Below are 17,165 nucleotides of genomic sequence, written 5' to 3' on the forward strand. Positions count from 1 at the left end.
ATGTTTCTCTCCTCCTCAACCGAGGTGACAAGCCCAATAACCTAGTGATTAAAATGATAAATGACTCTACTATACAGTAGACACCATACACCACCATACACCACCATACAGTGACAGGGTGATGGAGACCCTTTGGCTTTGAATTCTTATGAAAATAAAGCATTATTATTTAAATCACAAATTTAGCTTCCAATTCCTTGTGCTCTCTACAATGTCTAGTGTTCAGTACATGTTTTAAAAAACAGAGTACTTTAAATGCAAAGATTTTTCTCAACTGAGGATAAAAGCAATCATTGTCTTATTTTTGTAGGTTAGTTCCCTGCTCTTATCCTAAGCTCCTAGAACAGTTCCTGGCACAAAGTAGGCACTCAAGTAGTTCTGTTTGAATGACTGAAAGAATGCATAATAAGCTAGGCTGTTCCCAAAGACTACAGGCAGTCTCTAAAAATACCCAATGCCACACACGCAGGTATTAGGTAAATATTTCTTTATTAAATGATTAATTCCATAAATAAATTCTTTTCACTGAATATAAAATTAAAATCATTTACAAATTATTCCAGTATTACATTTCCCTTCCCTCCCCAAAAGCTACATTTTTGATAAATAAAAACATTCAGTCTTAAAACACCTGATTTCTGTTTGCCTTTAGAGTGCAGTTAGCTGCCTCTCACGGACACTCACGGAGTGTCACCTTCAGGAAGGGATGGAACCCCCTCCCATTTACTTCTGTCAAAAGATGAAGGCTTTAACTGATCAACTAATTTTTTTTTTTTAAACAATTGTAGAACCGAAAGAAAAAAAAAAAAAAGCCTAGAGAAAAATATGCTTACCAAATAATTTACAAACAGAAAACAGAACGTCATCAACAGCACAAGCTCCAAAATGAAGCAGTAACGTGTGCTCCAGTATTATGAAGCGAAGTATTCTCCAATTGTGGCTGCATCAGTGTCCATCTGCACCAGCACCAGTTTCCAAAAATACCTTAATACTACTCACGAATGAGCAATGCATCCCTTCTACAATGAGTCCCTCAGCCCCACCGCCCCCACCCATAGCTCCGTGATTCTGGCACGCTTCTACCCCCTCCCCGTTCCGGTCACCCTGGTGCTGGAAACCGGGGTAGCAATTAGTCCCTAAATTTGTGAATGTCGTTGAACAGCCTGTAGAAGGGAAAGGCCGCCTCGTTGGCATGCGGGCAGTTGTAGTTGCACTTGCAGGACTGGATCATCATGACGTTCTTGGAAAACGTCTCCCCGTCCTCGCAGCGGAAGCGCATCTTCACGGTGCGGGTCTGCTGGGGCGTGCAGCACCGGCCGTCCACGCACGAGCCACAGTACTTGGGCCGGTACTTCTTCACGCTCGAACAGCCAGCGTAAGTAAACGTGACAGGTTCCGGGGATTTCTTGGTCTTGCTGCATTTCTTGCCCTTCTGGAAGAAAGAGGCAAGAAAGAAAGTTAGGAATGGGGGTTTCTCGTTCTTTCTTGGAAGACAGGCCCACCCCTCTCTCGCCTGGCTGACCCCTGAGCGGTCTGCCAGCATCCCCACGAGCTTACTTTCAGGCTGCTGTACATCGGCTGGCCACAAGGCCGCACTTCGCAAATCCGGGTCTCCTTCACCAGGCGGCACTCAAGGTTGTCATTGGTGACTCGTGTAGAGATGCCCGTGCCGCAGGTCTTGGAGCACTGGGACCATGAAGTGGTCTGGACAATGCATTTCTGGCCGTGTAAAGAAGGATTGTATAGAATTCGAGGTTCCGTTCCAAAAACTAGAGGCAGAGAAGACGACACATTTCTCAGAGGCATATTGACCCCAACACGTTCAAGGACCCATTTCTATGAAGCTTCAAACTAGGAAGGTGACATCCTTCGGGCTCGGTCTCAGCTTACCTGGAAGCCGCTTCAGGGAGCCACCTTTTCCGAAGGCGATTAATTCATTGTTCCTGGTTAACTCCACCTCCGAGGCATCGAAGGCCAGCCCCTTGCCCAGGAGGCCATCCCTGTCGTCCATGGGGTCCTTGGCACCGTCCTCATCACAGACCCACTCCTCGCAGCACTGCCCGGTAACTTTGACCAGCCGGGGGTTGGGACAGCCCAAGTTGGGGAGAGAGAGTTCTTGGGGACACAGAGGAATGCAGCCCACAGCGCCGTCGATACATGTGCACTGATGTTTACAGTTGGGCTGGAAACTTTCCCCATTCTGGTAGATTCTAGAGTTGTATTCACAGGGTCGGCCCTCTGACTGAGCTGCAAAGAGCACCAAAAAGAGGGAAAAGAGAAAGTTAAGATTCCCAACCGTGGCCTGAAACTCATACATATTTTCTGCTGTTAAATTCAATTTATGGTAAAAGTTCCCTACAATTCCTCGGGGACTCCAGACCAGAACAATAAGTTAGTCAGGAATCACTTTTCCGTATGCGCTTTTCGTTGGGCCCAGACACACTGAATTGCATTCCAGACTGCTGAAATCATGTGCCTTTCTGCCAAGCTACCAACAACAAAGCATCACCATACATGGTCTCAAAATTACTAAACTTCTGGACTACGAGGACTATTATTTTTTTAAAAGGGCCAAACCACAAGCATCTTACCTCTGCAGATCCCCTTCAGAGCGGTGGAACTGGCACCGAAATTGCATTCCAGTCCCTTGGTGTGGTCGCAGGGCTGCATTTTGCTGCAGTCCTCGTTGAGCTGCTTGGCGCAGACTTTACAGCAGCCGCAGCCGTCCCGGACCAGCCCGACTCCTGGGGAGCACTTGGGCGCCTCCTGCGGGCAGTGGCAGGCGGCGGGGCAGGTGGAGAGCGCCTGGAGCGGGGTGAGAAGGCACGCGTTGAGACTCGGTACGGTTCGCCTAGGAGCCCAGGGAAGGGGGCGGAGGAGTTCCTGCACCGGGTCTCTGATCCTGTCCAGCCCGGCCACTCCGGGCGGCTGCATCTGCCAAGAGGCCCCCGACGCGTCTGCAGGGGGGCCTAAAGAAAGAGCTAACCCGAAACGCACCACTCCCCCGACTTTTTAGTTTAGTTTTTCCGGCCGGGGGCAATCTGGGGAAAGGGGAAGGGCCTGGGAGAACGCACGGGGAAGCGGAGGCAAAAGAACTCACCAGCCTGGCCAAGTGGAGAAGGGTGACGGCGAAGGCGAGCGTCCTGGCCGTGCGGGAGCTCATTGTGGCGCGCAGAAGGAGTCCGGGCGAGCGCGGAAGCGAAGACGCCCACACACTGGTGCGCAGCGGCCGGGGTCGGGTCAGTGGATCCGGGAGGCGGGCGGGGCGGCAGGAGGCGAGGGCCGGAGCGGCGAGCGGGCTACAGGCAGGCGTCCTTCTCGTGAGGTCCTTCCCGAGGAGGCGCGAAGGGCGCGGGTGCTGCTCGGGGGCGCTCTCGCTCGCGGTCTGCCCGAGCGCCCAGAGCCCGCCTTTTATACGGGCCGGCCGCGGCGCCGCGTGTTGCAGTGACGTAGGCTCTGTCTGCGAGTTCCAGAATTCTCAAACATCTCAGGAATGCTGGTTGGCGCGGGCTGCTGCCAAGCGCCTCCCCTGGCTCCGTTGCACCTTTTTTTTTTTTTTTTTTTTTTTTGGTCCTGGACCCGTCAAGAAAACAATCTTCCGTTTTTTCCACTTTAAATAACTACTTCTATTGGGGAGGGCTCTTTCTGGCGTTTTGGTGCTGATGATGGTGGTGGAACGGTAGAGGGGGGCGAGCTCAGAACTTTGCCTGCCCTGGGAGGGTGGGAGGACCTGGGAGGGAGGAACAAAAGTGGTTTTGTCTGGTGATGCCGAGTTGACCGGGCAGACTTGGAAGCCCTCACCCGGGAAGGCAGCGACTTTTTGCTTGTTTACAGAGAAGGTGAGAGTCAAGTTATCTATTGAGAGGTGAATGGGGTGGGGGAGTGCGTCTATTTGTGGATTTCATAGAGGCATGGTCGAATCAAATCCCAAAGCTTTGGTGTGCTGTTTATTAAACAAGTTAAGTGTATTGCAAATTAATACCCGCACTGGCATTTATGAATGAGAAGAGGGAAAAAAAAATCAACTCCCCCCCACTGTCTGGCAGATTCCCAGGCAGAGGTCTTCCCCCTTCCGCACCCCTCCCTTTTTTGGTATGTCGTACTTGTTTGTTTTTGGAGGTTCCCACTTCAGTTCCAGCCCACTGCCTGGGTTGGAAGTCCGAGAGGAAACGAACGCAGGGAATTCTCTGGGAGACTGACTTCTACTTCCTCACGGATGCGGGAGACTGGGTAAGCCCTTCCAGCCTCCCTCCCTCCATGGGCAGGAGGCAGTGCTAACTAAACAGCCAGCCAAAAGCCATGGGACCACCTTGCAGTGATTTGTCCAGAGATCATCACCTGTGTATACTGCAGTGCTGAGAACCAGATCCCAGCACCGTTGTGCCCAGTGGATCTAAAGCTAAAAGTTTTGTGGGGTTTTTAACATGTTTCCTTGGGACCACTTAGAAGCCTCCCATTTCAAATGGATTGCAATGCTTTTCTTGTTAAGTACAAAGAAATAGATTAGAATATAATTAACAGAATAAAAAAAATCCAGTTCTGTCTTCAGCACACTCAGTAGAAGCCCCCCCAAAAGCAGTTTGCTTTAACATCATCAATATCATTGGTATGATTGATAAATTTTCCCTCAAAATCTAAAAAATTGTCTCCTTGTGCAATTTTAATAAAAATGTACACAAGTAATTATGCTAATTTCTTTTATATGTGCTCTAGAACTCTTCGTCCTTTTTAAAGTGTAGGGCTGTTCAGTCTTCACAGTTTAGCAGTCTTGCTTAAGAAGTCCTTCAGTGCCAACTTTTCTCTGAATGACTGATAATCACAATGAGAAGCTACTGCAGTGAAAACATCCTCCGATAGAGAAAACTGTGGCAGGAAAGAGTTAAGTTTCATTCATTCAAAAGTGCCCTTTCATAAGTCTAAGAGGCTTTTGCTAGTTGGGAGTAGGATCTCTAAGGCTTTGTTGGAGGGGGTTTGGGGTGCGGGGCTTACTTCTTTAGACTATGGCTAGTCAGGTGCTATGCAAATAAAGTGAGGAAAATCTGGGCCCTACTTGGTACTCAAGACAGTCCATCCATTATTATTTGGGAAACGTTTTTTTCCTGCATTAAAACTTCATTATTGTTTCCTTCTTAATGAAGTGATTGGGAATGGGGGTGAGTAGGCGCAGCACCGGGTGGGAGGAGGTCGTGGGGGAGAGAATGGAGAGGAGTGTTCCTGGCTTCTGTTGTGGAGTCTTTTCTATTTGACTTCATGGTTGTAAGTATTTCCAGATGGTGAATCAGACACCAGACGTAACAATATTTCCATATTTGGGTATAGCAGTAGCCTGCGTTTTTAACATTTTTCTGCCTCTGTTATCCAACCACAAAGCATTCTTGACAGCTTCAAATGTTGTTAAATATAGACTTAACTTCTGTTCCCAGAGCAGGAAATTCTTTGGAATTCCTTGTTTTTCACGCAACCTGTCTATCATGATTTTAAATAAAATTATAGTGGATGATCCAACTGGCCGCTGTTATACCTTGCTCTTTTATTGAGGGGGACAGGAGATATGCAAAGAGATTCAGCCTGCCGCACAGCTTTGAAACACAGGCCATTCCAGAGATTCCTTTAAAAATCAGATTAAAGTTTTCTAACAAGGGTGTGTGGGTTTGTTTCTGGGCTTCAGTTGGGGAATCTCAGAGGATGAGTTTGCCCTAGAGGAGAAACTTAGAGAACCTTACCATCAGCTGCCCATTTAAAGCCAGGAGTGTGTTGTGGGAGGGGGTGGGGAGCTGGAGCAAACAGGGCCGGGAGGTGAGGGAGAGGGAGAGACTGGAGCAACCTATGTGCACAGCCTTTCCATACACTATGTCCTGGTGTGCCTGCTAGTAAACGACGGCATCAGAGGAGAGGAACTGCAGCTCCTCACGTCCTGCTTAAGGATGGTCCAGAAACCCAAGATGTCCTGTCGCCTTTTCGCCTCCTCCACTGAGAGCAGCAGATCAGTTCACGTGGACAGATTAGAGGGGAAATGTGCAAATGTTTATGGGTAAGTGTCTTCGGATGCTAACTGTGCATGGCTCTTTCGCTCTTTTTTCTCCCTCCTCCGTGAACGGGCGCCCGGTGAGGGAATAATGGGCCCGCGTTGTTTCCTTGGACTGCAAGGCACAGAGAAGGAGCTGCTTGTCTTCCGCAGCTCCTAACTTTGAGCTGAATGATGGGGACATCTCTCACCCGCTGCTACCAGGGAATTTTAGGTCACCAAAAGAAAGGTTCACTGTCTGGCAGCAACTGAGAATAATAATCACCCTAAAACTGTCGACTCCGCTTTCCCAACCCTAGACCAGTGAGTGGTTCTCAAACCTTGGCGTGTCTCAGAATCACCCGGAGGGCTGATTAAGAGACTAATTGCTGGGCCCTAACCCCAATGTTTCTTATTGGCTACGTTTCTAACAAGTCCCGAGGTGATGCTGCTGCTGCTGCTCGTCCGGGGAATCCCACCCTGAGAAACACCGTCTTGGACGACAGGAGTGCCTCTCATAGCGGTGTGTCTGCGCGTGCATGTGCCCTCATAGTCAGGTCCTCGCCTGCACACTCCGTCTCACAGCTACACATTTTACAGCCATTTAATGAACAGAACATTTTACGGGGCCGGCGAAAGGTCAGCTTTAAGGGGGCGCCCCCTCACCCATCCTTTCTCTCCACCCGGCTCCGGCCCCCTACCCCCACCCTGGGGAGTGATGGTAGGGAGATCCAGAGGTAATCAGGCTGACGAGGGCTGGGGCGGGGTGGTGCTCCGCTGCCCTGGGGACCCCTGCGGAGACAGCGTGCGGGGGTCCGCGCGCCGGGGAGACCCGGGGCTGAAGCAGTCCGCGCGCCGGGGCCGCTTGCTGTCCGCCGCCCCCTGCCGGCCGCCAGGCCCGCGCGCCCCAAGTCGCGGCTGTGGGCAGGACTCGAGGTTTCCGGCGGCGCGCGCCGCAGGACGTTTCCAGCCCCGGCCCATATTTGGTGAAAGTCTTTCAAGACTCCGTCATCCAGCTCCGGGGGGCGGCGGCGGCGGCCCCCGGAGCGGGCCCTGAGATCGCGCGCCTGCCGCCGAGTATCGGCGCCTGGACCTCGGGGCCTCAGGCGCTGCGGGCGGGCGGCATCCAGCGAGCGCGGGAGACCGCCGCGGCCCGGCCCGGCCCCGGCCCCGGCCCCGGCCCGCACCCCTGCGAGGGCCCGGGCCCATCCCGCGCTGTGTGGGAGGCTGGCGCGAGAGCGACGCGGCCGGATTATGTCACTTTTCCCGTCCACCCCACTGTTGACTCGTCCTCCCAGCGGGGCAGCGAGTTGCCGCGTTGTGCCAGACTTAGAGGGTACGCCCAGGCGCAGGGGTGTGAGTGTGTGTGTCAGAGGGTGGCGTTGGCTCCGACCTGGAGCCCACCCGAGAGCAGGGACGTGGAATTGACACTGGGGAGAAGTCCCAAAGGGCTGGGTCCTATTATCCCGAAAAGGGAGAGAGACCAGATTCGATTTCGGCTTTTCTGGGTCTCCCACAACACTTTACTCTTTCTCATCAGTAAGTTCCAAGGCTGGGGTGGGGGGTGGAGGTGGGGGCACGGACCCCTGGATAGGAAGCCCTAGCTCTGCTGTCCACTAGCCTGCAGCCTTCGGTAAGCTGTTCATCCTCTCTAGAACTCGTACCCTTCACCGGTCCATTGGGAAAGGGGACCAGTAGGTAGTACAGCAAGAGCAACCCTTTTCAGGGCTAAAGTTCTTGCCATTCTCTCCTAACAATAAGAGAAGCAAACACTTAACACCGCTCTATGTTAGGCTCCGTTTTGAACGCCTGCTGTGTGTTGATTCATTTAATTCTCCAGTGCCCCATTGAGGCGCATCCTCTTGTTAACACCATCTTCTACCTAAATGAAGACGTGGGTGGGGCGCCTGGGTGGCTCAGTCGTTAAGCATCTGCCTTGGGTGGCTCAGTCGCTAAGCATCTGCCTTGGGCTCAGGTCATGATCCCAGCATCCTGGGATCGCTCCCTCTCCCACTCCCCCTGTTTGTGTTCCCTCTTTTGCGCGCGCGCTCTCTCTCTCTCCCTGTCAAATAAATAAAATCTTAAATAAATGAAGATGTGGAGGCACAGGTGGGTGGCTAAGCAAAAGACATGCAGTTAGGAGGTAGCAGAATTGGACACAGGTGTCTTGGTTCCAACAAGCCTCCTACTTAAACATGCCTACTGCCTATTCCGCATCTCTTCAGATATTCAGGCCTGCCCCTTCTCCTAGAATTTTACCTTTTTCTAACTCTATCACAGCTTACCCAGACAATCCAGAATAAATGCATCAGATAGAAAAATAGTTGATAAGTTAACTGAAGCTGGGCTAACCTCTGAGAATTGCCTAATGTACTGATTCTTGGGGAGGGGGGGGAGGGGTGTTGCATTTTAACAGGGAAAGCCTTAATGCAAATGAATTTATCCAATGGGCTTTTAAGCACCTTTGCAGGCTGGTGGGGAGGATATCTAGGACCTTTGGGGTCCTTCTGATACCTCACAAGCCACACTGATCAAGGAGTCTTAATGTCTGGAGTAAGGCTCTAGCCGGTAGAAATTGCATTTGTCACAGAGATTAAGTTTTCAAGGTCGTTTACTTGATACCTTATCAGTCTGAGTGTGCCTTACAGGTTGAATGTGCTATTAACCTGTTTTTTTCCACTAGATATTTAATTATGTGTGTATCTGAGGACAAACTGATTATCCCCTTTGAACCCGGATTTATTCAGAGCTCCTGGTATGTCATGGCACTGTGGTAGGTGCTGGTGACATCAGAAAGAGGTCCTTCCCATGGACCTTCCCCTGGAGGACTCTGCAGTCTGTTGCAGAAGTGGGTACAAAGTGCTGTACGGACCCCTCTCTGCCTGGGGAGTGAGGGTGGAAGTACTCTTAGTCTGAAAGGATGAACAAGAATCTGATACCGGGGGTGCCTAAGTGGCTCAGTGGGTTAAAGCCTCTGCCTTCCGCTCAGGTCATGGTCTCAGGGTCCTGGGATCGAGCCCCCCATCGGGCTCTCTGCTCAGCAGGGAACCTGCTTCCTCCTCGCTCTCTGCCTGCCTCTCTGACTACTTGTAATCTCTGTCTATCAAATAAATAAATAAAATCTTTAAAAAAAAAAAAAAGAATCTGATACCGGGAAAGACATTGGAAACAGAGGAAACAGACTTGATCAAGTATGACGAGAGTGCACCTAGCATGTTTGGATTATTGGATTCCTTTGGGGAACTGGCAAGAGATGTTAGCTAGGACAGTCTGCAAATAGGCTGACCGATCATAACCGTGGGATTCTGGCAGTTGTGAGCCATGTGAGGTTTTGCCTTGGTTTCCTCATCTATAAGATAATGGGGTTGCCCCAGCTCAGGGTACATGCACTGAAGGGCTCCTAGGGGTCAACCAAGTAACAAAATGCCACAGAAGGATTTGTGGTGGCTGACACTAGGCTGCAGCTTTGGGGAATCATGGTGATAGTGGGGACCAACCATGGGGGTCTGAGAGGTTGATAGGTGAAAATGTAGGTCCAGTGTTTGCCTATTTTCTCATTTTTAAAAGGATATCAGAGATCTGGATTTTTCTGTGAAGTTCTTTTAAATATTGGCAACTAATTACATCAATGTTAAAAAGCCATCTAAGTCAATCCTAGGAAAATCAGAGAAGGCAGTGTCTGGCAGTGTCTAGTTGTGCTTTCTGGCCTGACCGACTCTAGAACCTGTCCTGCTCCATCCAGCATTCTATTACTCCCAGCCGCTCGCAAAATATCAGGTCCTCGCACCCTAGGCTCCATTTAATTGCCAGGTTGAGGAGGCTTTCATTTACTTAAGAATCAGGGCTGCCACTTAACTCAGTTGTAGGAGTTTATACTTTATAAACAGAATTGGAATGAGTCTTTTTCTTATTTTCTACTTCACTCACTCCCAGACACTACTGAGTCTCCTTCTTTCTTCTCCCCCCAAATTTGTGTTGTAACCAGCTGGCATTGCCTTGGCAGCATGATAGGAAACACTTTTTTTTAGGGCATCTGTAACCAATGGGAACTATATCTGTTTATTTCCTCCACCTGGCATCTGTCCACAGGAAGCCAGGCATTTCTAACCCCCTCACCTTACAGAACTTATTATTTGGTGATAACACAAAAACATTTCATTGAAACAGACCAGAAGGCACTTCTCCCACTCCACCCAGCAATCCGTCTTCTAAACATGATTAAGCAATATGATACGTATTAATTATCAGTCACTATCAGATTCAAACGATTAAGAATTAACCTTCTCCTCTTGTGTTTTATTTCCAGAGATATCTGTCTCTTAATTGCCTACTTAAAACCACACTTACCACATTCAGAATTTAGAAAAGATTTGATTTGGGCACAGTACTTGAGCACACAGTTCCTACAGAAAAATTGAAGCAATTTATTCTTGCAGCTTTTTGCTGATCTGAGGACTAAGAACAAAGGAGGATCCCAGCTGTTGGGCTGATTTTGTGAAATAAGACATAAAGACACATTTAATGTTTAGCAGGATGCTTGGGACATAGTAAGTGCCTAATAAATTCCAATTACTGCTACAGCTAAGCCCCATCATTATCTTAACTTTTATTACAATTAGCATAGAATGAGCTAGCCTTATCCTCTAGAGAATATTCTGCATTCTTTGGACTAGATGAACTCAAGTTATAAAAACATGTGATAAATGGTATACAGAGGAAGTGATTTAAAAAGTACATGCAGCCCAGTTCTCTGGCTTACACCAAAGTCCCAGTGACCATTTAAGAAAGCACTTGAGCTCTGCCTGTCTTGGAATGGCAAATTTGCATACAGGGAGTGGTGAGCCCTATGACATTTTGCCTTGGTTTCCTCACCTATAAAAGACAATGGGGTTGCCCCAGCTCAGGGGTCATGCACTCAAGTGCCCCAGGAACCAGCCAGGTACAAAACATTTTACCTGAGGAGTATTGGCAGCTGACTCTTGGCCTCAGCAAACGGGAGCTATGGGATAGTTATATCAATGGGACCTGGGTTTTACCTGCCAAAGACTAGGGAGTTCGTGTATATATAAATGAGTTAGTGATTTTATCTAATGTTTATACCCTTGTTGGTTATAGTATTCCATTTTGTGTCCATTTAAGTGATGAGAAAACTGGGGCACCTGGGTGGCTCAGTGGTTTAAGCCTCTGCCTTCGCTCAGGTCATGTTCTCAGGGTCGTGGGATTGAGCTCCACATCGTGCGCTCTGCTCAGCAGGGAGCCTTCTTCCCCTACCTCCTCTGTCTGCCTCTCTGCCTGCTTGTGATCTTTGTCTGTCAAGTAAATAAATAAAATATATTTTTTTAAAAGTCCGATTAAAAAAAAAAAAAGTCCGATTAAAAAAAATGATGAGAAAACTGAGGCTTAGCTAGCTGGAGGTAGTAACTGGTGCAAGGGCAAAGAGCTGTTGAGGGAGAGCAGAGGGTCTGTCTCCAAAGGTTATTCTTTTAAGGAAGAAGATGGGAGGGATGCCTGGGAGGCTTAGCCTTTTGCGTGTCTGCCTTCTGCTTGGATCATGATCCCAGGGTCCTAGATCAATCAAGTCTCATACCGGGGTTGAGGGGTTTTGGGGTGGGGGGGTAGGTGGGGAGGTTTCCTTGCTCAGCAGGGAGCCTGCTTCTTCCTCTGCCTTCTGCTCCCCGACTTGTGCTCTCTCTCTCTGACAAATAAATAAAGTCTTTTAGAAAAACAAAACAAAACCATAGGATTCACCCTCCATGAAATCTGCCTTAGAGTTTAGAAACTTGCCCTCAATGTCTTGACCTCCCCTAAGAACTGACTGTGGACATTACTTTAATATATTTCTTAATGTTTCTTGGACTTCTGTGGTTTTCAGTAATTGTGGGCCCCAGTTTCTTCACAAGAGTCTGGTAATGAATGAGTTAAACAGTAAAAGAGGGTTCCCTCCTCACAGGGACCCTTGCCTAAGCGTGCTCCTATTTCCTCTGAAGAAAAATAGATGCGTCAGAACAAAGGAGGAGCTCAGAGATTAAGAGATACTTCTACTATAACTTAGTCATCACCATCAACTTTGTTACTGGAGGCAGGCAGAGCCGGCACCTCCCACAACCAGGTCACCCTCACAACCTCTACTAAGCACGGAGCCCTCCAGGCACCCACCCGAGCTCCCTGTGTCTCAGAGACTTGCGCAAGCATCTCTTAGCCTTGGATGTGAGGGTGGGGATGGGGTGCCCAAGGCTATGACAATAAGTAAAAGGCAAAGAGCACTTTGAGGCTAGTCCCAGGCATTTCTTTTAAATTTTGTACCTCCTCTCCTTTGAGGTTTTAGCTCTCCAAAGGAAGAAAATGTTTTTAAATAGCTAATCTGTGTGTGTGTGTGTGTGTGTGTGTGTGTGTGGTTTCTAAGTTTTATTTCTTTTAAAATTGAGATACAATTGACATATAACATATTAATTTCAGGTGTGCAGCATGTGGTCCCATATTTGTATATAGTAAGAAATGTTCACCACAATATGTCTACTTAACACCCGTCACCACACATGGTTACACTTTTTTCCCTTGTGAGGTGAACTTTTTAAGATCTACTCTCTTAACAACTTTGAAATATACAATACGGTATTATTAACTGTAGTCACCATGCTGTATGTGACAGCCCCAGGATTTACTTATTTTATAATTGGAAGCTTGTGCCTCTTTGATCCCCTAAATAGTCAATTCTTAACGGACACAGATAATAGTGTTCCACGCTTGAATTTTTGAGACTCTGGGAAAGACTGCTGGGGAATGACAAAAGTATAGAATATATAATGAAGCATTGCAGATCCAGAAAGTTGGTAATTCAGGTCAATCCTATAAATATGGTATGTATGCCAGGCTTTGTGCTAGGTGGTGACACCAAGAGGAATAATATCTAGACTTGGCCATCAAGGCTCTCATCGCCTAGGGGGAGATGTAGACGTTGATGCAGAGAATACAATACAGAGATCTACGCTCTAGGTGTAGTGCAACCAAATTGCTTTGGGAGTACAGACAAGGGACATCTAATTTAGAGTCCCACCCCTTAAAGATGTGAGGACTTGCTGAGTTTGTAAATTCTGATGGCTGGGAGGGGGTCAGGCACAGTTATGCACAAATGCTTGCATACACATTCCCTATGAAGTTGGCCATTGCAGAGGATGTGGGCATCTTCCTGAGACATTAGAAAACACCTAAACGTGAGGACCTTATGATGAGCCTCTTAAGATACATTGATTACATACCAGAGGAGCCCTTTGGGTGCTGGTGGAAATTCTTATCACTATGGATCCTTCTTTCTGAGAGGGGAGGGAAGGGAACTGACATTTACAGGACACCTGACAAGAGCCACATGCCTTAAAGGTGATCTCATGTTATGGTCACGAAAATCCTTTAAGATGAACATTTTAACATTTTCAAAGTGGGGTTCAGAGAAGTTAAGCAACTTGCCAAACACCAGGCAGTTAGAATGTGACCCAACAAGGATTCTAACCCAGTCCTATCTGACTCCAAAGCCTGTGCCCTTTCTACATTTCCTTTTTTTTTTTTAAAGATGTTATTTATTTATTTATTTGACAGACAGAGACCACAGCAGGCAGAGAGGCAGGCAGAGAGAGGGGGGAAGCAGGCTCCCCACTGAGCAGAGAGCCAGAGGCAGGGCTCGATCCCAGGATCCTACAGGATCCTAGGATCCTGGGATTATGGCCAGAGCCAAAGGCAGAGGCCTTAACCCACTGAGCCACCCAGGCGCCCCCCTTTTCTACATTTCTGCTGCGCTGTCCTGACTCCCTGAGTTTCCAGTGCTTTTAGGAGTGTTTCCTCTTTTTGTCCTTTCTTGTGTTGTTACCCTCCCCTTTATGGAGCCCGCCTTTCCCTTTTCCTTAGCCCTTTCAGATTCATTGATGTTTGAAGTCTTTGAGCCACTGGGGAGTCTAGCTTCTAAAAGAAGGTACACACTGACATGAATGGGAGCATTACCATCTTGTCGACATCATCACCACATCATTATAACCAGCAGGCGTGGTGACATTTATCTCCACTTACATTTGCTTCCTGGCTGGGCACTGTGTGGAATGATTTAGATGTATGTGATTTCTGTTATCTAGGGACAGATGAAAAGTTCCAGAGGATATGGAGTTTAATGAGCAATAATGAAGGAAGGGGCACCCTGGTGGCTCATTCAGTTGGGCATCTGCCTTCAGCTCAGGTCATGATCCCAGCGTCTTGGGATGGAGTTCCCTGTGGGGCTCCCTTCTTAGCGGGGAGTCTGCTTCTCCCTCCCCCCTGCCCCCGCTGTGCTCATGCTCTCTCTCACTCTCTCTCAAATAAATAAAGAAAATCTTAAAAAAAAAAAAACAAAAAAAAAACCAGGAAAGAAGGAAGTATTATTTGAGGATTCTGTGTTTGAAAGACAGAAGGGAAGAGCCAGGGCAGTCAGAGCCCGCACTAGACTGCTGTGTAGGGTCTATAAAGGCGAAGCGGTAACAATAAAAGATAACAGAGAAAGAGCAAATACAAAGAGAGTGGAAACTCAGAAGAAAGCTAGGTGACTATACGAAGGGGTACGGGGCCCGTGCACTGAGGCACGCACACCCACGCGCATTCGTGTGCTCCTGTGTTGTGGAAGGTAAGGTTGGGAGGGTTGGGATGAAGGGATCATCGTGAATTATGACATTCCCGTGGATTCATTTTCTTTTCTAGTTACCGCAGTTGATCTAGATTTCATTCATCTTTCCTTTCTCTGGATTTTCACCACGTTCTAGGTCATAGTTCAACTATTTTGAGTAGAGAGATCCTTTATTCTCAGTCCAAGAAAGGGAACCAGAAAGGGCCTCCTTTGATAGCCGGGCCATCTTTATTCAGGGGCTTACAACCCTAAAAGCTGGGGCCACAGGAGGAGGTAGGGATGAAGAGGGGAAGGGGAGCAAACTCAGGGCAGCTTTCTGAAGGGGCATAAACTGAGAAGCAAGACAATTTCCACTTGAAGTCACTTCTCCACTTATGAGTCATTAACTATCTGGAACCAAACACAATTAATTTCGTACCACGTTGGAAAGCTTATAACAACTGCATTCCAGGGTCCAGGCATCCAGGTTTTAATCCTTTGTAAACGCCTCTCTTTTGGAACACAGTTTGGTGTCAGTACATAGGAACTAAGAATTGTGCCAACTGGTGAGTCATCGAGCTCTGCTTTCTTCCAGAGCACTGTGGGAAAAGGATGGGCAGACTGGTTCAGATAAAACCCTGTCCCACCCAAACGCTCACTGAAGACTTGAAACCAATCCATTTTTTAAATGTTTTTAAAATCTAATTGAACTCAGAGAAATGATAATAAAGCCTCTGTTCTTTGCTTTCAACTTGGATCTGAAGGCTTGTTTTGTTTTTCTAAGTCTCTAGGCTATCACATTGGGTTATAACCCTTGAGATCGTGCTTGCCTTTTAAAAGACACGTAATAGGGGCGCCTGGGTGGCTCAGTGGATTAAGCCGCTGCCTTCGGCTCAGGTCATGATCTCAGGGTCCTGGGATCGAGCCCCACATCAGGCTCTCTGCTCCGTGGGGAGCCTGCTTCCTCCTCTCTCTCTGCCTGCCTCTCTGCCTACTTGTGATCTCTCTCTGTCAAATAAATAAATAAAATCTTTAAAAAAAAAAAAAAACAATAAAAGACACGTAATAATTGATTGCACTGTGCTCGGTTTGGGGGATACAAAGATGTGGTCCCTGACTTTGAGAAGCGCACAGGCTGGAGCGGTGAGAACATGTGTAAATAATGTGTATGTAAATACTGTGTATTAGATCCCTTCATAAAGGTACAGTGTGCTAAGTCTTTTCTGGATCTCTGTCTGAACATGGACCCACACTAAGGGTGAGGTTTTCTCATTGCACTGGACAGTGTTGCTCTTGGAACTTCCAATGCTTCCTCTGCAAACTTGGAAGAACAAGCAATGTTTTTCTCTGCTTGAATTTAATTGACTCTGCTTATGATATAGTATCAGCATGCGCCTTGGGAGTCCTCTAACAACCTCTCATTAATAAGGTTGGATATTTTTGTTTCAAAGGCCTTTCCACTTCCCTTTGATAAGGTGTCCAGGTGTTTAGAGCCTTTTGGGTAAACTTCCATCTTCTGGTGTTCTAATGATAAGTAGGGGATATGTGAATTATATTTTTGGCCTTAGCTGAAATGGTGCATGGTAAATCTCAAGATTGCTGTTATACGGTTTTAAAGGTGAGCCCAGTTATTTGAAGCTTTTTTCCCTAGGCAGCTGACTACAGTGGAAGTGGAAAAGAAGGGAGAGCATATTGAGTAAGAGGACTGTACTCCAGGATTCTATTACACTGGTGGCATTTTAGAGAACTGTTTAATTTGATTCCACCATTGTTTGCGGTGTGCCATCTGGCGTTATTTCCTTTCTTCTATTTACTTTGGCTTTCGTTTTCTCTTATTGGTCAAGTTTCTTAATGTGGAGGCTGAGGTCACAACATTTTTTTTTTCCTTTCTATTATAAGCTTTTAGTGCTATAGATTGCTCTCTAACCCTGGCTCCAAATGCATCCCACATATTTTGATATGTTGCTTTTATTTTCATTCAGTTCAAAGGAGTTTCTAGGGTTTCTTTTTTATTTCTTTTTCATTTTTGAGTTATTTAAAAGTGTGTTATTAGGATCCAATGATTTGGATAGTTTTCAAGTATCGTTCTGTTATTTATTTCTAGTTTAGTTTAATTCTGGTCAGAAAATAGGGGTGCCTGGGTGACTTATCATTCAGCATCTGCCTTCAGCTCAGGTTCATGATCCCAGGGTCCTGGGATCTAGCCCCGCATCCGGGTCCTGGCTCCGTGGGAGGCCTCCTTCGCCCTCTCCCACTCCTCCTGCTTATGTTCCCTCTCCTGCTGTGTCTCCATCAAAAAAATGAATAAAATCTTTTTAAAAAGTTGTGGTCAGAAAAAGAAACTGTGTATGACTTGAATTCTTTTACATTTATTGAGACTTATTTTATGCCCCAGAATATGGTCTACCTTGAAAAGAATACCTAGGCTGTGTGAGCAGAGTGTTCTATAAAAGTCCGTCAGGTTGTGTAATCATGAAGTTTAAGTGTTCTATATTCCCACTGATTTTTGTCTACCTATTCTTCGGATAAATAAAAGAGGGGTAT

General features: G+C 47.4%; 1 protein-coding gene and 1 long non-coding RNA gene across 2 annotated transcripts in view; one reads left to right on the plus strand and one right to left on the minus strand.

Moving 5' to 3' along the window:
• Positions 1–472: 472 nt before the first annotated feature.
• On the minus strand, positions 473–3,438 carry CCN1 (cellular communication network factor 1). Its single transcript, XM_045978466.1, has 5 exons — positions 3,101–3,438; positions 2,592–2,805; positions 1,891–2,247; positions 1,558–1,769; positions 473–1,432 (listed from the first exon to the last, which is right to left on the minus strand). The coding sequence occupies exons 1-5, from the start codon at positions 3,161–3,163 to the stop codon at positions 1,130–1,132; spliced, it is 1,149 nt and encodes a 382-aa protein (XP_045834422.1). The 5' UTR covers positions 3,164–3,438; the 3' UTR covers positions 473–1,129.
• Positions 3,439–5,881: 2,443 nt separating this feature from the next.
• The window catches only part of LOC123925236, a 101,722-nt gene continuing 90,438 nt past the window's right edge, over positions 5,882–17,165 (plus strand). Inside the window, exon 1 of the long non-coding RNA XR_006814936.1 lies at positions 5,882–6,031. This is a non-coding gene — a long non-coding RNA (uncharacterized LOC123925236). The remainder of the gene's footprint in view (positions 6,032–17,165) is intronic.

The sequence above is a fragment of the Meles meles genome, chromosome 1 (assembly GCF_922984935.1).
Source record: "Meles meles chromosome 1, mMelMel3.1 paternal haplotype, whole genome shotgun sequence".
NCBI lineage: Eukaryota > Metazoa > Chordata > Mammalia > Carnivora > Mustelidae > Meles > Meles meles.

Coding starts and splice junctions, on each gene's coding strand:
- CCN1 (XM_045978466.1), bottom strand. CDS start 3,163: ATGAGCTCCCGCACGGCCAGGACGCTCGCCTTCGCCGTCACCCTTCTC. Junction 1,770..1,890: donor CTCCCTGAAGCGGCTTCCAG/GTAAGCTGAGAC, acceptor CTCTGCCTCTAG/TTTTTGGAACGGAACCTCGA. Junction 1,433..1,557: donor CGATGTACAGCAGCCTGAAA/GTAAGCTCGTGG, acceptor TCTTTCTTCCAG/AAGGGCAAGAAATGCAGCAA.